Source organism: Bidens hawaiensis, unplaced genomic scaffold (assembly GCF_021521415.1).
Source record: "Bidens hawaiensis isolate Kalapana, Puna unplaced genomic scaffold, B.hawaiensis_p1.1 tig00014339_1, whole genome shotgun sequence".
Classification (NCBI taxonomy): Eukaryota; Viridiplantae; Streptophyta; class Magnoliopsida; order Asterales; family Asteraceae; genus Bidens; species Bidens hawaiensis.
The window spans coordinates 508,490-531,098 of NW_027492237.1; the positions used below are offsets into that span (position 1 = coordinate 508,490).

Consider the following 22,609-nt stretch of genomic DNA (forward strand, 5'->3'; position numbering starts at 1 on the left):
ACCATGAGAACCATTTTAGACCACAAAAATCCCAAAAATATAAAAAAAAATCATAAAATAAAAAAACACAAAAATAAAAAAAGTAAAAAAAACAAAATTCTTATTTTATCATTCCGGTTTCATAAAGAACCTCGGTTTAGCTAAATTATATACACATATGTATAATATATACATATATGTACATTTACATGCTTTTTTGTACATATGTGTATAATTTAAGATAAATGATACTGTACACATGTGTATATTACGTAACTAAAGATTATATAAAATTATACATATGTGTATAATACAACGTTTTATTTATTTATTTTTATTTTTTAATGAAACCAGAATGAAATATAAGAATTTTGATTTTTTTTACTTTTTAAAGTTTTAATTATTGTTTGTTTTATGATTTTTTTAAATATTTTTTAAATGTGTTTTTAGTGGTCCAAAATGGTTCTCAAAGTTCTCAATTTGCAAAGGGTTCTCTTAGGATCCTTACCCCATATATATATATATATATATATATATATAATTGATTTCTTTTGAGAACCGCTTTGAGTTTTAAGAACTCGAAAGAACTCAACGTAACATTTTTTTTGTGAATTTTTTTTACACATGTGTAATACGTAAGTGTAAGTAATGTACAAAAAATTACCGTAAATTTTTACACACGGAATCGACTTTTTACACATGTGTAACTAAAGTTTAAACTTGTCTAATCATCAAAAATATACTTATTCTCTCTCCTCATTCATTTTTAAATTACATTTAATCCCAGCCACATATTCTAACTCATTTAATTAAATGAGTGGTCCAAAATTGAGTCTATAAAGTTCTTACAACTCATCAAGTTCTCAAAATATCCCTCCCCTATATATATATATATGTAAAAAAAATTCACAAAAAAATGAGTTAGAATGGGAGGGATATTTTGAGAACTTGATGAGTTGTAAGAACTTTAAGAACTCAATTTTGGACTACACATTTAATTAAATGAGTTAGAATATGTGGTTGAGATTAAATGTAATTAAAAAATGAATGAGGAGAGATAATAAGTATATTTTTGATGATTACACAAGTTTAAACTTTAATTACACATGTGTAAAAAGTCGATTCGGTGTGTAAAAAATTATGGTAATTTTTTGTACATTACTTACACTTACGTATTACACATGTGTAAAAAAAAATTCACAAAAAAAATGTTACGTTGAGTTCTTTCGAGTTCTTAAAACTCAAAACGGTTCTCAAAAGAAATCAATCATATATATATATATATATATATATATATATATATATATAATATAACAAACAGATTCAAGAGGGAACTCAAAAAAAGTGAAAAATTGGGGAACTCTTCATTTACATGTAAAAAAATAATATAAAGCTTAATTTCACATGTAAAATATTTGTTTTAGCATAAACTTTTTGTTTATAAATAAATGAAGAAGAAATTCCAACATAAAACATTTAATTTTGTAAAAAAGTTGTTTTACCGTTTTTTAACTGATATTTTTTAGATTACGGCTTCTACATGTGTTTATATGTAAAAAAAACTCTCAAAAGATGATGTAAAATTGTGTTTTTTACATTAAAAATGATTTCTAGTTTTTTTTACATGTAAAATGAAGAGTTTCTCACTTTTTTTAAGGTCCCTCTTGAACATGTCCTTCTGTATATAGGGAGGGGAGTGTTATTTTGAGAACCATGGTGAGTTTTAAGAACTTTAAGAACTCAATTTTGAACCACGCATTTAATTAAATGATATAAAATATGTGGCTGAGATTAAATTCAATTAAAAAATAAAGCAAGAGAGAGAATAAGTATTTTTGATAATTACACAAGTTTAAACGTTAGTTACACAAGTGTAAAACGTCGATTCGGTGTGTAAAAAAATACCGTAATTTTTTGTACATCACTTACACTTATGTATTACACGTGTGTAAAAAAAATTCAAAATTTTTTTTTGTTACGTTGAGTTCTTTCGAGTTCTTAAAACTCAAAGTGGTTCTTAAAAGAAATCATTTTGAGAACTTGATGAGTTGTAAGAACTTTGAGAACTCAATTATGGACCACACATTTAATTAAATGGTATGAAATATGTGGCTGAGATTAAATTTAATTAAAAAATTAATCAGGAGAGAGAATAAGTATTTTTGATTATTACACAAGTTTAAATGTTAGTTACACAAGTGTAATAAGTTAATTCGGTGTGTAAAAAAATACTGTAATTTTTTGTACATTACTTACACTTACGTATTACACATGTGTAAAAAAAATTTCAAAAAAAAAAATTTGTTACGTTGAGTTCTTTCGAATTCTTAAAGCTCAAAGTGGTTCTCAAAAGAAATCAATCCTATATATATGTGTGTGTTAATTACGCTACACATATTTAAATGTATTTTGTACAGGGATAATATTGTCAATCAAGATCTAGTTAGAAATCACATCTTTTCATTTTGGCTAAATCGACAATCTGAGGAAAGCGAAGGTGGTGAAATTGTGTTTGGTGGTCTTGATCCAAAGCATTACAAAGGGAAGCACACTTACGTTCCAGTCACACAAAAGGGTTATTGGCAGGTTCAATCCTCATTCATGCACATACATACATGCACACATACAGACATTAGGTCATATACGAAGTCATTTTCTACTATTAATTCCAATTATTCCAATATTTAAGAACTTATGATGGTGATGAAAAAATGATAAATAACATGGCTAAAAGAGTGAAAGGCCAAAAGGGTAAAAAGTGGCTGCACTGTCATTGTTGATAGGGTTTAAATCTGGTTCCACCATATATCAGAATTACGGCTATAGAAAAATTATTATTTTTATGTTGATTATATTATTGCAAAATAAGATTTTCTAAAAAAATATGCATTTAACTATGCACTAATTATAATCCTTGTATATTATATATGTACACTTAATAAGCACCTTAAAACAGAAAGAAATCAAGCATGAAATAAATTACTAATGTTTGCAGTTTTGTAAAAGCATAAAAATAAAAGAAAACATGAAAATGTTGTTTAATGGTTTTTAATTATGTACACAACATATAAATTTGAATGTAAGAAGTAAAAGTTTTTAAAAAAATGAACCATCGTTATATATTGCTATAAAAGTTAAAACCATTGGGGTTTTTTATTATTTTTTTTTGTGACAATGGTTTTGCTTTCTCTATTCTTATTCTTATTTCTTATTCTTATTCTCTCTGTGATTTTATTCCTTGCTAGTTTAATATGAACGATGTACTTATTGGTGGAGAAGCCAAAGGTACGCAGTTGAGGGGTATCATATTTCCTCGTAGGATTTTGAACCTTGAATCTCGAATGATTTGTGCCTTTGTGGTGTTTCCTCATAGGATTTTGTACGAGTGGATGTTCGGCAATTGCAGATTCAGGAACTTCATTCGTAGCAGGTCCAGTGGTTCGTGTCAATTATTTCTTGATATTATGTTGTACTTAAAAAACCTTATTTTCTTTAAAATGTTGATTGAAATGATGTTAATGATCCGTTAGCTTTGTAGTGGTGATCTTATTAGCTGGTTAAGTGTACTGTTTATATTTTGTGCACGTTGCCATTCAGGATGTAATCAAACAGATAAATCGCGCCATCGGGGTAAATGGACTTATTAATGTGTATTGCAAGAGTGCGATAGAAGCATTTTGGAAACTGATATTTGATTTGATTTCGTCGGGGGTAAGCAAATTGTTTACTATTGTTTTACAGTGGAATCTATTTGTTGATCGGGTTACTTACAACATGTGTTGCTTTATCTGAAAACAGGTCGACCCAAATAGGATATGCCCGGTTATTGCATTTTGTCCCAAAAGTGAAGATTTGGAAGTTAGGTCAGATTCTTATCTTGTTCTTGACTTCTTTACGTAATTGGTTTATTAACTTCTACATGATGAACATGTTGTAAATATGGTTATCAAACAATTGAATATAAATATAGAATAAGAACACAATGATGATGTTAAACGAATTCTTTGATTAATAAATATTGTCTGACACAAATCAAAGGAATTGATGAGGGTATATATAGACCCTACCTATCGATACCGTCGCGACGTTTCAACAATAACCATTTCAATCTTTTACAATATTGATCCTAACCTATTTACATTGACACTTTTACCCCTAAACAAACTTTAAACTAATAGCAAACAAACCCTTATAACTTATAATACAACTAATATTTTGTTTAACTTCAATACTCCCCCTTAAACTAAATATAGTTTTAAGTGAGGTCTTCAATCTTCTTCAAAGCAGAGTTGGTTCCTCGTCCTCCTCGTGGATCAGATTCGCCTCCTCCTTTTCCCATGTTGGACATTCATTCATGTAATGCTCAAGTTCATGACACTTGTGACACCGTATGTGACGCTTGTCCTGTTGTACTCGACCATCGCCTCGACTTCTACCGGACCCCGACCTTTTCCAGGGTCACTTCCAAAGCCCTCCCAATATGAGTTCCCACAACCGCAATGCTCACATTTATGGTGTTTCCCATTTCCTTTTCATTCATTTTAGTGAATAGAAGTTTACCTGACACGTTTTCCTCCTTAGTTTGCTTCTTAGTGCGTTCCTCGAAAGCCTTCAACATCCCAACTGCTTCTTGGAACGGCATCGTGTTAAGATTTGAAAATTGTTCGATCGCTGCTACTATCTGAATGTGTTTTTCTGGTACAGACCCAAAAGCTTTCGAACTAATCTTTTATCATCTAAAGTGTGCCCAAGACTGCTTGCTTGTGATGCGATTTGACTAATCTTTCCGGCATAAACATCGAGTGATTCGTTAACATTCATCTTTAATGATTCAAAATCTGACTCGAGTGTTTCAATGCGTGCTTCCTTAACATTATCAACCCTCACATGTCGAACCTTTAATGCATCCCAAATATCTTTTGCTGAAATAAGATCTGCAATTTGCAAAACCATATTTTCTGGAAGTGCTTGATATAGTAATGCAACTGCCATATTATTTTTCTTTTCATCCACTTCCATTTCTGTTTCCGCATTTGGTTCCACTACTTCCCAAATTCCATGGACATTAAAAATTGTTCGAATCCTTACAGCCCGAATTGTGTAATTTGTGGAGTTAAGAATTGGACATTGGAAAGTCATTGACGTTCCTCCTTCCTTAATCGCAACCGGTTCTTTGTTAGATGATTCGTCCCCCATAATGTCTGCCTACTTTATATTCTAAACTAATAAACCATTCTACTAAAACCTTTCCTTATCTTCCCACAAGTACTAGTCAACTATGATAATACTTGTACAAGATTAAAAAAAAAACAAAACAAAACAAAACCAAACCTGGTTATCCTTTTGGTTCCTTATTCTGATCAAACCCGCTTCGCTATTGAAAGTCAAACCTGCCTGCTATTGATGCCAATCCCACCAATCTGTTGTTGACAATCAAACCCGCCTCTCTGTCGTTGACAAGCAATCCCGCTTCTCCGCCGTTGATCACGATTCTCCTTAACCAAAAATCTTAACCGTTTATTTCCAATCCTATCAATTTATTTTCTACCCAATAATCAAGATTTGCAATATCTTGATGTTGAGAAAAATAACACTTTAATCTTTAACAACTTCTGTTGTTTTCCTTATCAAGATAACAAGAACAAAAACTTAGTTTTATTGTTTCGTTTGCCTCTTCTTCCAACCAACCAACCAACAACAAACGATAATCTTTGATGATGGCCTAACAAACAACAAAACTTTCTACCTAATTCTCAAATCAATTCGATAAACATAAATAAATTGAAAAACCACTTATCTGGATATGGATTCCTACTTTCAATTATTATTTACAATTTAAAGAAACCAAACCATTCCTCAGATTATATATGGTGCCTACAATATTTGATTTTTTGCCTTATCTCTTTGTTGTACCCTTCGATCTGCCCAATTAATAGAATTCCTTAATTTATTACTTTGCAACCTTTATATCAGATTTCAATTAATGAGTTGGTTTCCAACTTCCTTGATCAAATAGTTCCAATTTTGACGCCCTTGAATGCTAATGCCCTGGAACGATTGATTGAAAATAAGCGCTCTGATAGAGCCTTCACAATTGATCAAAGTAATGAATCAATTTCACGAACCCAACGATTTTGATAAACTGGCTCTGATACCACTGTTGGAAATATGGTGATCAAACAATTGAATATGAATATTGAATAAGAACACAATGATGATGTTAAACAAATTCTTTGATTAATAAATATTGTCTGACACAAATCAAAAGAATTGATGAGGGTATATATAGACCCTGCCAATCGATACCGTCGCGACGTTTCAACAATAACCGTTCCAATCTGTTTACAATATTGATCTTAACCTATTTACATTGACACTTTTACCCCTAAACAAACTTTAATCTAATAGCAAACAAACCTTTATAACTTATAATACAACTAATATTTTGTTTAACTTCAATAGAACACACTTATAATTTCGATAAAATCATACAAAGCACACGACCTTTTTTTTGCCTAAGGTACACCATTAACCCTATATTGTCTGATAACATTAGTGGATCTACAAACACAAGGTTTTTCACCTCACCGGTGCGTATATGTTTTCCAAATGGACCATTTTTATGTAAGGGGACACAGAGACTTTTCAAACGTTTGGTGGCCAACGTGAAAAAAAAAGGAAAAAAGGTTGAGCTTCCCAACTTGAGAGGCACTCATATCTAATGCATGCACCCACAAATTCCAACGAACACTGATAGTACCCGTGCCCATCGCATCCATCTTTCAAAAACTTTCACTTCCTATCCGATTGAAAGTTTTTTAATAAGTATCCATCCAGTACATACAAAAAGTGGATAATTTCCTGTAATCGTTTCCAAAGCCTATAAGGACGAACCCCTTTCCAAAATGGGTCATATAAATGCAATATTACCTTTTAGTTTTCCATTGTGATTTTAATGTATAAGAGAAAATTACAGTTTTTGACCATTTAAATTATCTAAATTATGGAATGAGTTCTTTTCAAAAATGAATTATACTTTTTATTCCTTATTTACATATTTTCCTTGGTTTTAATCCTTTAGGATAACGGTTATCCAAAAACTCATAAATCTTGACATGTGAGGACCTTTTGGTCATTTTCAACCCTTTATTATTAAAATAAATATAAAATGCGTGATAAAGTAACAAAGGGACCCATGTCAAACAAAAAAAAAAACAAAATAACCTTTATATCTTCCAAACCTCGGACCCTATATTTTCTTCCCAACTCCTAATGGTCACAAAGCTCATCATCGATGGCCACCATTCCTCCCCATGCAACCACCATTTTCATCATTCTTTCCAGGCCTCCCTTGTAGAGTGATGCAGCGGTATAAACGAAATGAAGATCGAATCACGTTGATTCGGTGAATACCCGTGACGAACTTCGAAACTCCCAAATCCCACCCAAAGGTTCTAGGGAAAATGAAGAGAAAATTGATAATTATTAAAATTCAAGTCTAACATTTGGAATTACATTACAAGCATATAAAAAGACTTCCAAATACAAAATGGGCCTAAAATGGGTCATGGGCCAAACACAAACACAAAAAAAAAAAAAGTGCTGAAAAAAGATAAAAAGGCCCAAAACTTTATTTAGGAGGCTTTTTTGGGCTTCGGACAGGGGCCAACCTGCCGTCGGTGTTTGTCACAATGGGCCCCTCGTCTCAAGCTTCGATTTGACTAGTAATAGGCCTGAAACGGAGCTTCGTGGGCCAAGTTATGCCCGTTTTCGTGGGCCACCTTTGGAGACACGATCATGGGCCTCCAAATATAACATGGCCTGTTCGTCAATACTTGGGCCTTCATCTTTCCCTCCTGGATAGACAAAATTCGACCTCGAATCTGCAGTGACTTCATATTCAGACGAATCCCCATAAAATGGCAGCAGGTGTTTGACATTTAAAACATCCAAACAACAAATATGACTTGGTAACTTCAGACGGTAAGCATTCAGATTTATTTTCTGCATAATCTCCACTAGCCCGATTTTCTTGGCTGACAATTTGTTATACTCCCCAACTAAAAAACGATCTTTAGTTAAAACATCCCACACAAAGTCTCCTACTTCAAAATCAACTTGTATTCGTTTTTGATCAGCAGCCTGCTTGTACTTTGAATTGGCTCGAACCAGGTTGTCATGCACATCTTTATGAATCTCATGTAGCCCTTCAACAAAATCTTTAACTTTCTTAGGTACAGAACCAGGAACAGGAAATGACATCAGGTCAAGGAGACCCCGTGGCTGAGCAGAATAAACCAACTGAAAAGGACTAAACCCGATACTTCTATTGAAAACATGATTATGAGCAAACTCAGCTTGACATAGCTTTTGATCCCAAGACTTCACATGATCACCCACAAGACATCGTAAAAGATTACCAATTGACCGATTAACAACCTCCGTTTGCCCATCCGTTTGAGGGTGATAGGCACTACTGAAGTTAAGCTGAGTGTTCACCATTTTCCATAGGCTGCGCCAAAAATGACTCAAGAAACGAATGTCCCAGTCAGATGCAATAGAAGAAGGCAAACCATGAAAATGATAAACATCCCAAAAGAATAATTGAGCCACATTAACTGCATCTGTCGTCTTCTTGCAAGGAATAAAGTGCACCATCTTGGAGAACCGATCAACAACAACAAAGATCGAATCATTACCACTCTGAGTCCGAGGTAACCCCAACACAAAATCCATACTAATGTTAGTCTAAGGCTTTGAAGGGACTGGTAAAGGCATATAGAGACACGCATTAGTAGCAGTGCCCTTTGAGACTTGGCAAATTCGACACCTTTTGACATAACGATCTACCTCTTTCCTCATAGTAGGCCAAAAGTAGAAAGACTGCACCAAATGTAAAGTACGGTCACGACCAACCTGACCCTCCCCATGTAACTCCTGAATAATTTTCAACCGAAGACCGGAGTCAGGAATACATAGCTGATTCCCTTTGAACAAAAACCCATCATGCAGAAGAAAGTCTGACTTCTGACCCGCTTGCACATCCTGCAACACAAATGAAAAATACGAGTCAGTGGTTAACTGCTCATGAATAACATCCAACCCCAGCACATTGATTCTCACAGCAACAAGCAGATTTCCCCTTCTGCTCAAGGCATCTGCAACACGGTTTGAAACACCAGTTTTGTGTTTAACCACAAAAGTAAACTTTTCAAGAAAAGCTAACCAACGCCCGTGCTTATGAGATATCTTGTCTTGCGTGCGAATATTCCTTAGAGAATCATGATCAGTGAATAAAACATACTCTTTATGAAACAAATAGTGACGCCAATGCTTTACAGCTTGGACCACTGCATAAAACTCAAGGTCATAAGTACTATATCTCAACTTTGCCCCTGTTAACTTCTCACTAAAATAAGCAATTGGTCGACCCCCTTGATTGAGGACCCCGCAAATCCCAACCTTTGAGGCAACAGTATGAAGTTCAAAAACTTGTGAAAAGTTAGGCAATACCATAATTGGTGCGGTAGTGAGTTTTTCCTTGATAACCTAAAAAGCTAACTCTGCACCCTCCGTCCATACAAATGTCTTTCCCTTCATGCAATCTGCCATAGGGGCCATAATGGAACTGAAGTGTGGAATGAACCGCCTATAAAAAGAAGCAAGACCATGAAAACTGTGGACTTCAGTAATGGTGGTAGGATTTGTCCAGTTTTGAACATCTGCAACTTTAGATTCATCCACCTGTATCCCATCACCTTAAATAACATACCCTAAGAACAAAACTTTTGGGGTCATGAACACACATTTCTTTGTTGCTGCATAGAAACTGTCTTTGCGAAGCAAGGCCAAAACCTTCTTGACATGCACGACATGCTCACTGAAAGAAGCACTATAAATAAGAATATCATCAATATATACCACCACAAACTTCCCAATAAAAGGCTTGAGCAACTGATTCATCACACCCATAAAAGTACTAGGCGCATTTGATAAACCAAAAGGCATCACCAACCACTCATACAACCCTTCACGAGTCTTGAAGGTTGTTTTCCACTCATCCCCAGGTCTAAGACGAATCTGGTAATAACCACTCTTCAAATCAACTTTGTGAAAACAGGGGCACCACTAATCTGGTCAAGTAAATCATCGAGTCAAGGAATAGGAAACCTATACCTCACAGTAATCTTGTTGATGGCTCGACTATCAACACACATCCGTCAGGTACCATCCTTCTTTGGAGTTAACAAAGCAGGAACAGCACACGGGCTCATACTTTCACAAACATGACCCTTAGAAATCAACTCCTCAACCTGTGTACGCAACTCTTAATGTCTCTTGGGCTCATCCTGTAATGCGGCCTATTGGACAATTGTGAACCAGGCTCCAAATCAATATAATGTTGGATGTCACGCAAAGGTGGCAGCCCATCAGGCAACTCATTAGGGAAAACATAGGAAAATTCCTCAAGTAAAGGAATCATAGCTTCAGGAACCTCAACTTCCTCGGCCACTGGCTTCCCTATCAAAACAAACACATTGTATGCCTTCACCAACTCATCTTCAAACTGACTAATGGTCAATAGGTTACCCGACTACTTTGTGACTAGCTGTTTGGGCTTGCTAGGAACAAGCGTTATCTTTACCCAACCAAACATGAAGCTATAAGAATTTGACTGTCCGTCATGTTATATACTTCGATCATACTCCCAAGGTCTACCCAACAACAAGTGACACGCATCCATAGGAACCACATCACACACAACATCATCTTTATATGTGGTCCCGATAGAAAACGAAACAAGGGCCTTTTTTGAGACCATTACCTCTCCCCCCTTTTTAAGCCATTGAAGCTTATAAGGCTTGTGGTGACTCTCCGTCTTCAAGGCCAACTTTTGGACTGCCTCTTCAGAAATCAGATTGTCACAACATCCAGAATCAATAACAAACGTGCAAACCTTCCCCAGAATGATACATGTGGAGTGGAAGATGTTATGCTTAAGCCATCCGTCTCCATCTCCTTTTGGTGTGTAGCAAGAACGCCTAACCACCAAGTTCACCCCCACATCTCCGGTCACAAACTCCTTCTCATACTCGGGTTCTTCATCATACTCTGGGGCCTTTTCATATTCTTCATATTGTTCATCATCAGATTCAACAAACAAATGCCTCTTACCTGCCTGTTTACAATCAACATGCCGATGACCTGTCTCACCACATTTAAAACACTTCACCCCGCTACTACTAGCCCCCTTAGAAGTCGACCTAGTGTTGTTAGCCCCCGACCTCTGCTGACTTGGCACGACACGAGGCCCTCCACTACCCGACCCCGAATTTCCTCCAGCAGGGGATGGTGAATACGAACCGCCCACCCGACGGTTTTGTTTTTCAAAAGCCAACGCCCGTTGGTATGCCTCGGCGACTGTTAACGGATCAAAAAGATTTACAGAGTCCATGATCTGAACCCTTAAACCCCCAATATACCGAGCAACAATTTGTTCATCGGTTTCTTGAATATCATTACGAGCAATCAAATGATAAAACTCGGTCATATATTCATCAACCGATCTGGATCCCTGTTTCAGATTCTGCAAATGTTGATACATCAACCGTTGAAAGTTGTGAGGTAAAAAAGTGTCCCGCAAACACTTTCTCATATTGGCCCATGTCATGATCCGTGACTTCCCGAGTCTATTTTGTGTCATCTGCAACTGTTGCCACCATACTGACGCCCTCCCACGTAGTCTGGTAGCGATCAAAGAGACCAGCTTATTTTCAGGGACCTCTCAGAACTCCTACACCTCTTCTACAATAACCAACCAATCGATGAACCCTTCCGGATCCAAACTAGTCCCATCAAATTCTGGGATATCCGTATGGATCCCAGCATCCCAACGCCGGTTGCCACCACCAGGTTCTTGACTTGGCCCCCTCTCGTACCCCTCTTCGGAAGACGAACCATCATGACCAAAAAGTGGATTATCGAAGTCATGCCCCTCCCTGTTTTCAGGACCTGTCTTCTACGATTCATCAAGTCAGCCATTCGATCAGTGAGTTGATCGACCACTTGATCCAATCGTTGCTCCACCCGCGCCATAAATCGTTGTTCCAATTCTCATTCGTAAACCTCATCGAGCGGTCTCTGTTGTCTCCTTGGAGCCATTTTCGAACCAGGAATTCAGCTTTGATACCAACTGATACAGCGGTATAAACGAAATGAAGATCGAATCACATTGATTCGGTGAATACCCGTGACGAACTTCGAAACTCCCAAATCCCATCCAAAGGTTCTAGGGAAAATTAAGAGAAAATTGATAATTATTAAAATTCAAGTCTAACCTTTGGAATTAAATTACAAGCATATAAAAAGACTTCCAAATACGAAATGTGCCTAAAATAGGTCATGGGCCAAACACAAACCCAAAAACAAAAAGATAAAAAGTGCTGAAAAAAGATAAAAAGGTCCAAAACTTTATTTAGGAGGCATTTTTGGGCTTCGGACAGGGGCCAAACCACCGTCGGCTGTTTGCCATAATGGGCTCCTCGTCTCAAGCTTTGATTTGACTGGTAATAGGCTTGAAACGGAGCTTTGTTGGCCAAGTTATACCCGTTTTCATGGGCCAACTTTGAAGACACGATCATGGCCCTCCAAATATAACATGGCCTGTTCGTCAATACTTGGGCCTTCATCATAGAGCCCACTTGTGAGGCCTGAATGCTCCTCTTCCTCTATCAATTACAAAAAACCGTAATTTCACATTTCGATGTTAAACAAACCCTAATTCTACCTTTAAAAACCCTTACAACTCTTTCCCGCTGCCATCTTCCATCACGTCCTATCATCCACACACCGTCACCAGTGACCTTATTACTTTTCTCAAACCTTATCTATGACCCCAATTTCACATCCAGCCACCTTTGTTTCAACCGGATAACCTTATGTCTCCCACTATATTACACCACCAACAACTTGATTGCCTTCACTAACCTGAAATCCCCTTATTTAAGGTAAATTCATTGTATTTTAAAAAGCCAAAAATAGTAAATAATATTTAAATAATGTGAAAACCCACTAAATGTGAAAAAAGGATTTAGATTATTTTGATATTATTTACTATTTTTCAAATACAATAAATTTACCTTTATGCCATTATGTTTTAAAATTATCTTTTAGCCCTCATATATTTGGTATATGCCAAGACTTAACTGGGTTTCTGAATGATCGTTGGTTAGTATAAAAGACTAAAATCGAGGAAAAAATGCAAATAAATGATAAAAAATGAAACTCATTTTTTAAAATGACTAATTCCATAATTTAGGTAATTCAAAAAGAAGTAAGTTGTAATTTTTCTATGTATAATTATATCACGCATTCTTTACTTTATAAATTTTGGTCCTTACCAAAATGATGCACTTCGTACGTGTTTCTTCACATGGTTATAAGAAAGGGAAATATGCCAAAATAGTAAATTTAACCAAGAAATGTTCTCTTAGACATTGAAAATTAGGTCTTAGTCGTCGGTGATGGTTTTTTTTAGTGTTTGGAAGACGCAAAAGCTGGTGGATAGGGATTTTTTGACAAACAATTTCATCTCACATAAGGAAAAATCAACTACAAAACGTTGGACTTCTAAATGAGTCAACAAAGAGATTAAATCATTTCTCTTTCCTAACAACTTGATATGTAATTCTATTGCTCTTGTGTGTGATGCGCAGTACTGGTATTGCGAGTGTTGTAGATAGGAATGATGATGCATCGTTTGGAATAGAAATGGCTCCTCCAACTTGCACTATCTGTAAGGCGATTGTTGGGTTTCTTCAAAAAACATTCGCAAAAAACCAGACAAAAGATACTATTACAGGATTTGTGAGCATGGTGAGTTTCCTTTCTCACTAATTTAATACAATTTTTCTCATATTGTTTTGTTGATTTTATATATGACGATTGACGGGTCCAACATATATTATAGATATGTAAGTTGCTGCCAATGGAAGAGATGACGGTTGACTGTGCAAGACTTCCTTTGATGCCTACTATTTCTTTCATCATTGGCGGCAAAGAGTTTGAGCTTTCCCCAGATGATGTATATTTCACCTTTATTTGTTATCTCTCCTTACGGGTGGGGTGTTCATATTCAGGTCTTGATAATCTTCAGTTTAAACCGTCAGCTAAACCAATTAACGAAACTGATTATTGGTTAGAAACAAACAAATATATTGCTAGGCGTTTGGGCATTAGTTTGGTTTCATGGTTTACATTTATTGTGCGTCTATAAAAAAGAATTCTTAAACTTTGATAAAAATAGATAAGGGACAATGCTTCATAAGTTAAACGTAAAACACCAACTCCTCTTGTATTGTTGGTTAGCAAAATTCTCACATATCCAAATTTAAAATAAATAGAGGCCCAGATTTAAAATACTATGGCTTGGTTTACTTTTTTTTTTCCTGACTATGTTATTGTATAAAGCATAAACCAAACCATTCAATATAGTTTGAAAAACTCCTTAACTTACCGCATATTTAAAAAAAAACGACCAAGAAACCAAACGGAACTGATGATTGGTTGGAAGATTTGACGGTTTTTACATACACCATGAACGTCTAAAATCTCTCACCATATAAAACTCGATAGACCACACTGCTATGTGGTATTTTGACTATTAGTTAAACTTCTTAAACGCCATGGTAATTCTTTTACAGTACATACTTAAGATTGGAAAGGGTGCTGATGTACAATGCCTTAGTGGTTTCGTTCCTTTGGATCTTCCAACATCCCATGGCTCATTTTGGTAAGTGTCCTTTTTTTGGTGCTTCTAAGATATCAACGGGGACAACTCAGCTTCAGATTAATTTGGATATCTGAAAACTCTTCAAAATCATGTTTAGCATACCTTTCTTTATTGATGTTCATATGATGCAGGAAATTGGGTGATGCGTTTATGCGTCGTTATCATACTGTATTTGATTATGACAATCTTAGAGTTGGATTTGCAGAAGCTGCATAACTGATATATTTGTATCTTTGCGATACCTTTATATAACAAATCAATATGTTTAACATTGTTAATATGGTTTATCGTGTGATTAAAAGAATTAAGTGTCATTTGGTTTGAGGTTTAAGAATGAGACTACGAGTTTGAAAGTGAGACGCTATATTTGTTTAGGGATATCGGTATGTATAATATGAAATGTGGGCTAGCTTCTTTAATGAAAGCTAGGGGATGGGTCCGTCGTTCGATCAATTAATCACAAAGAAAAACTTGGAATATATTTTAGTATAAGTGTTATTGTGTAAAAGGGGCAAACACCGTTTAACCTTCGTAGATCAATAAAACAAATTTCATTCATTTGGTATGATTCATTTCATTACACCTTCTAAAACACCTCAAATTCATTACATCCATCACTCTTTTGTTTTTCATTTAATTTCATCTTTCACCCTACATCTCCACCACCATATCCCACCACTACAACAGCTGCTACCCACCCACCACCATCATCGACCATCACCACCACCGCCACCCACCGCTGACTCCGACCATGACAACCACCCATCGCCGCCGCCAGTACCCACCAGGTACCATCGCCGTTACCCGCTGCGCCCCACCATTGTCGCCACCCGCTGCCGCTACTGCCCAACATTACCACCGTCACCCACCATCGCCGATGCCGCCTATGACCATCGCCGCCACCAATTATTGCCTCCACTCACCACCACTACCGCCAACCACCATGTAACATCACACTTTTGATAATAATAAATAAAAGAATTTTGTTTACTTAATGGTGTGCTATAATTTAAGTTAAGTAAAATAATAATAATAATAATAATAATAATAATAATAATAATAATAATAATAATAATAGAGTGTAGGCTTAGACGATAAAAGATAGAATAAGGATGGTGATGGGCCTTAGGTCCATGACTTAGAGGTATTTAAACACGCTTAAACCTCCCTAAAACCCTAAACCATCATGTCAACCTTGCCTACACACACAAACACTCTCCTTCAAACCCGGATCCAATCCGAGCTAAAAGAGGGCAGATTTCGTGATTCAAGCATCACTAAACAGCAAGAAACATGTCCAGATCTACGTAGCTAGTCTCGAAGCCAAACCAGAAAAGGTACGTTCTTGATATAAATGTTAGGTTTCAGATGTCGGTTTTTTTAAGATTTGGTACTAAGGCAAATCAGACCTTACCATGTAAGAAAAACATAAACTTTGTAGTAAACAAGTTGTTTGGGATGAGTCGGGACGAACTAGTGATGTTCGAATCTTGTTAAAGTAAGGAAATGAAGTTATTATGACCCAGAATCCGTCATATTGATAAAACAGTCATATCGGATCGAAAGAGAACGCTTTTAACTGAAAGGCATGGAAAAGTATATTCGAATCGAGTTCTTGAAGAAAACTCGATTCTTTTGTAAAATAAAACAAAACGAATCAAAAAAACAAAACACATCGCATCGAAAAAAGAAATAAATCGATCGCATCGAAAAAAGAAATAAATCGAATGAAAACTAGATTCGATTAGATTGACAACTTGATTCGATCATAATGAAAAGTCGATTCAATTAGAATTAAAACTCGATTCGGTTAGAATGAAAATCGATTAGAATGAAACTTGATTAGAATGAGACTCGAGTCAAATGAAACTCGATTCGTTTAAACTTTAGCTCGACCCAAGCCAGGGGCTCTGCCCATTGGACACTGCTAGGGGCTGCCGCCCCTAGAACCCAGCTGCTAGAGGCGTTTTCCCCCGGACCCCTTTCGTTAGGGGTTTCACTTACTTAGAATATGATCTAGTTAGGAGTAGTTAATTGATACTTATAATTGTTACACAGTTAGCCGTACACAGTTAAGGAAGGGTATTACAATTAACTCCGAGAGAAACAGGATCCGGGTGAGTTTCTAGCCCCTTTTTTTCTGTTATATTTTTCAGGGTTGTGTGCATACTCTATGTGTTAGGTTAATACACTTTATATCTGGTAAGTGTATGATATGTGAATGTGCATGTATAGATGTATATGGTTATCTATAGATATGAAAGAAGGTATGTATAGATGTATGGTTGTATGAGTAGGAAGGAAACAAACCCTAATAATATTGCTAATATACGGAACATACCCTAAAAAGATATGTGAATGAAGGGGACATACCCTAACAATATCTATGAATGTAGGGAAAATGCCCTAATAATATATGAGTGAAGGTGTGACACCTGGCTAAAAATAAGCCTAAACCGCGACTAATATAATCTCGATTAGCAATAAAATTTGATCTTTTTGAGAAATATCTTCTTTATTAGTAATCTAGACGTTTCAAAGTCAACAAAAAGTGCAAAAATCGCCACCTAACGAGCCTGATGTGGAATAACCTCGGGTAACGAGTCAACAAGTAAATAAATCCTAAAAGAGGCTAAATGATCTCGAAAAAATAAAGTACATATTAAAGTAGTCGAGACAATGTATAAACTTAATTTTAGAAGACTCAAATCGCAAAAATTGCAAAATATGTAACCCGAGTGTCTGTGGATGACCCGGTAAGGACCTAACGTCAATAATTTCCAAAAATTAGTTTCTTAGGCTTGTATTATCAAGGATCCAATTTCGTTCAAAGTATGACAAAAAAATTTATTAAGAAAGGGATCCGTTTGATTAGCTAAAATTCGTTAGACGTTAAAATGGAAACTTAAGATTATTGTTTAAACACCTATTTACTAAACCAAAGCCATTTGCATCACCCAATGTTTTCTCAAAACCACCATCCTATGACACCTCACCCCCTCTACTTCTCCTTCTCCCAATCACAAAACACCCCCTCACATTCCCAATGATTACCTTAATCATTACCCCATGTGTTGTACACTCTAACACCAAACACTTGTCAATCTATACCTTACAACTCACCACCCTACTCCCTTTCACTCTCTCTATATACACGGCTCACACACACACACTCTCTTCACACACAAATTCAAATCACTAACACATATACATAAACACACATACCTAATAATCAAGATAAAGATCAATGGAGGTTTATAGAGTTAAAGATAGGAAGGATTAAGCTATTAAAGGGCTATTAGGAAGGAAGCACAACACATCTCTCACACATAATCACCATTTTCATCTTTCACAATCTCAAGAAATCAAGTAAGTATTATATTATGGTTAATTAAGTATTGATTATAGATATACAAGGATTATTGTTCTTGAGTTTGATTTGAAAGATTGCTAATGTGTGTGGTATATGTATATGTATGTGTGCCGTGAGTATATGTATATATGTATGAGAGGATCAAAACTCAATAATATATACATACATACATACATCCTAAAGACTCTATATTGATTAGTAGATTTGATGATTGAGTGTTAATAATCTCTTGAACTTTTGGTGAATTTGAAAGAGTCTGATATTAGGGTTTGTTGTTAGAATGAAGTTTGGATTGATTATTGGTCTTACACTTTGTAACATCCCGAAATTTCTAAAGTAATATTTAATATATTATTTTGTCGGGTGAAATAAACGAGTTAGTGGAACGATAATAATAATAGCAAAATATGAAGACTTAGTAGAATAATTAGGTGGGATTAGATATGGACTAAAAGAAAATATGGGCCTTCGGTCCATGGGCTTAAGGGAGTATAAATACCCCCTTAAACCCCAATCCTTTCCATTCCATCCATTTATCCATCCTAATCTCTACACACTCCAAAACACACACACAACCCGAACCAAGATCCAAAGACGAGGACCCGAGCTTGTTGGTGCTAGATCGTCGTGACAAACCAAAGCAGCAAGACCAGCTCGTGTTCGTAGTTCGACTCATTTACAGTACGTTTATATCGATAACTTGTTCGTTTAGGTTTGGATTAGTATAGAAATGATAGATCGGTGTTTGTATGGTAAAAACGAATCCAACAAAGCTAAACTTACTGAAAATGGTTAAGATTTGATGGGTTAATCGATTGATAAAAGAACCCGTAACCTATATGCCTAAATCGCACCCCTTAAACATCGATGTTAGGCCGATTTGATGGTTGGGGTTTGAAGGCGCTGGTCAGACGATTCCGTTGATACCTAAATCGAGTTATTTGGTTAAGAAACGAAGATGATCACGGGGGTTAAGGACGAACAGGCCGATGCTGGGCAACTTCGCCTGCGAATTGGGAAACTTCGCCTGCAAAAGCTTAACTTCGCCTACAAAGCTTAACTTCGCCTTCAAAGCATAACTTCGCCTACGGCCAAGTTCGCCTAACTGGTAACTTCGCCTAAGGCCAAGTTCGCCTAAGTGATAACTTCGCCTACGGCCAAGTTCGCTTAACTGGTAACTTCGCCTAAAGCTAAGTTCGCCTAACTGATAACTTCGCCTAAAGCTAAGTTCGCCTAACTGATAACTTCGCCTAAAGCTAAGTTTGCCTAAGGTTTAACTTTGCTTAAAGCTAAGTTCGCCTATGGTTTAACTTCGCATAAAGCTAAGTCCGCCTATGGTTTAACTTCGCCTAGCCAGAGGCTCTGCCCCTTGGACCCTGCTAGGGGCTGCCGCCCCTAGACCCCGCTGCCAGGGGCGCTGCCCCCGGACCCCCGTTCGTTGTGGGTCATATAAAGATAGAAATACAACATGAGTAGTAGTAGTTAATTGATACGTATACTTGTTATACAGTCAGCCGTGCACAACTGAAGAAAGGGATAACTATTAACGGAGAGCGTAACAGGATTCAGGTGAGTTTCTAGCCCCATTTATGTGTTATGTTTTCGGGGCTGTGTGCATACTCGATATGTTTGTTAATACGCTTATCCTAAGAGATAAGTGTATGCCTTATGTGAATGATGTGATATGTATGAATGATGGCTTGACGGTACGTGAACGATCTTCGGATATTGCACGTACTGTCAGGTTGTAACGCTAAGTATAAAGTAAGTATGATATGTATGCTTATATGTATGAATGTGATAAAGTTAATAAAAGAAGGAAAGGATGGTTGTATGGTAACGAAGAGGGAATCGAACCCTACTAATATTCGAGAACTAGGGAACCGAACCCTACTAATATTCGAGGAAAGAGGGACCGAGCCCTAATAATACTCGAGGAAAGAGGGTACCGAGCCCTAATAATACTCGAGGAAGGAGGGTACCGAGCCCTAATAATACTCGAGGAATGTAGGGCGTAATGCTCTTTATAACGTACGATATGAAAGTAAGTTAATACAAAAGAAAGTATGAAAGTATGAATGTAAGAATATAAGTTTATGTGTATTGTATAGTGTATGATTAACTAGAACTCACTCAGCGTAGTTGACTTTTAGTATGCACGCAGGTGAGTAGGATGAGGCAGCTCGCTTGAGGAGACACTGGCACTGAATAAGAGGCTGGCATCGGAAGACTCAAGACGTTTAAGTTTAATGTTTCGTTAATTTTGAAAGACAAAATGATGTTTTAAGACAAGACGTGTTTTGTTATGAAATGTTTTATGAAAGCTTTTATATTCCGCGAATGTTTTAATTAACTCTCACATTTAGAACTGCATTTATGAGTAAATCCAACACGAAAGTAGGGCTACCGGGTTTGGGGCCTTACACACTTGTTAGTAAGGACTTGGATTATTGACAAATTGTTGTTAAAGATAAAAAAAACAAGAGTTTGTTCATAATTGAAATTTGGGGATTTTTGGGTTTTGGATTAGTTTTGGATTTTGGATAGATTGATGAATCAAAAGTGATATGGAATAACTTAATTGAAAGTAATATAAGTTATATGCTAGAATTAATAGTTGGAACTTGAAGATTAACAAATATTGTTAAAATTACTAAATAAGGAAACTTTAATTTAAGAAAAGTTGAAATTTGGATTTTGATGTGAATACTTGTGATGAATGTGATTAATAACAACTTTGAACTAAGATAGGGTGCATGATTAGAAGCATGGATTAGTTAACACTTTGGTTAAAATGGACAACAACTTACTAAATAAAAAAACTTTGTTGAATGATAAATTGAAAGAACAAAATTGGATAGAACACTTAGGATGCATGAAACCCTATCAAACTAATTTAATAAATTAAATTTAGAATTGTAATTAATCAAAGTGGGAAGATTGAATTAGATAGAATTATCAAAAATTAAAAGTTACTATAATAGGAAACTTTGTTAGTTAAACTTAGAAAATTCATATTTTGATTGGTTAATTAACTACTTGAACTTATACATATATGATATGATGATTTGAACATGGACATTTAGGTATTAATATGATATTTGTTCATATAAAAATAACAAGCTTAACTAGTAACATTGTTAAGGCAATCTAAAATACGAACTAGGAACTGAAAAACTCGATTAAAGTATCTTATGAACATATATAGTCAAAACTGCTATTTATGGTAAATTATATGTTATTATATGTTTATTTAGTTCATATGATGATTAGTATAGGCTTTTGTAATTTATTTGACTAGTCGGTAACTTAAACGGTCGAAAAATCGGCTTTTTAAGCAAAATCGACACAACTATTAGGGACTGTTTTAGAACAGCACCTAAAGTGTTAAAATACCCATGTATAACATAAGTTAATACATGCGAAATGGACAAGATGGTAAAACTTAGTCCTAAACGGTTCGTGTCGCGAGAACCGACACAAAAACGTTAAAAAGTTGTTATTTTAAGAAAATATTAATATTTATGTAACAAGTATTTTTCATAATTTATAAGTTACATTTTAAAACTAAGATCATTTTTAACTATAATACACATATATATGTGTATTTTCATTTAACAAAAATGAAAACTAAGATCATTTTTAACTATAATACACATATATATAACCACATTCAAAAACGAACAAATAATATAAATAACAAAGGTTAAATGGCTGGTTAGGTTTACACATCCGGTTTCAAGTTTTAAACCAAATCAAAATATTAAACTGTCAAAACCTCAAAACCGTTTGAATCTCAAACTAGTCAAACCGATCAGCTTGTTTCGGTTTAGGCGGTTCAGGTTGGTTTCAAGTTTCAACTGTTTATAAATACCTTAATAGAAAGTGTTGTTAAACAAGACAAGAACGGAAGGCCACTTTTCATTGGTATATTATAAGAAAGGAGAAAAAAAGTGCCAAATACTATACACAATGCCACTTTTTTTCCCGGTTTATTGGGTTAACTACATCAAATGAATACAAAATTTGTAACATCAAATGGCAAAAAAACAGAACAAAATTTACATGAAAGTTTGTTACTTTGTCTGCAATAAAGGTACTTATATGTTCGTTTTTGAATGTGGTTATATATATGTGTATTTTCATTTAACAAAAATGAAAATAATATATTTTCACAAGTAAACTTGTAAAACTTTATTAATATTTATGTAACAAGTGTTTTTCATAATTTATAAGTTACATTTTAAACCAAAAACCGAATTAACGCATTTTAATCACAAAACGGACAAAACCGACGAAACCGTCAAGTTTTGTGAAAAATAAAAGATTAATATTTTTTTAAAAATTCCAGCAACTAAAACTTAAAAATATTTTATTATATTAATTAATTAAATAATAACTAACGGAAAACCGAACTATGTGTATTCGCTTATGTGCTATGTGCTTATGTGTACATTAGAATAGGA

At 35.3% G+C, this 22,609-nt stretch overlaps 1 protein-coding gene across 1 annotated transcript in view; it reads left to right on the plus strand.

The window, feature by feature from the left end:
* The window catches only part of LOC143546434 (aspartic proteinase oryzasin-1-like), a 40,411-nt gene extending 25,425 nt beyond the window's left edge, over positions 1-14,986 (plus strand). The window contains exons 5-13 of the mRNA XM_077038103.1: positions 2,397-2,565; positions 3,225-3,264; positions 3,353-3,417; positions 3,577-3,690; positions 3,778-3,842; positions 13,695-13,854; positions 13,949-14,062; positions 14,682-14,770; positions 14,902-14,986. Coding sequence (XP_076894218.1) covers positions 2,397-2,565; positions 3,225-3,264; positions 3,353-3,417; positions 3,577-3,690; positions 3,778-3,842; positions 13,695-13,854; positions 13,949-14,062; positions 14,682-14,770; positions 14,902-14,986 — 901 coding nt within the window. The remainder of the gene's footprint in view (positions 1-2,396; positions 2,566-3,224; positions 3,265-3,352; positions 3,418-3,576; positions 3,691-3,777; positions 3,843-13,694; positions 13,855-13,948; positions 14,063-14,681; positions 14,771-14,901) is intronic.
* Positions 14,987-22,609: the final 7,623 nt, after the last annotated feature.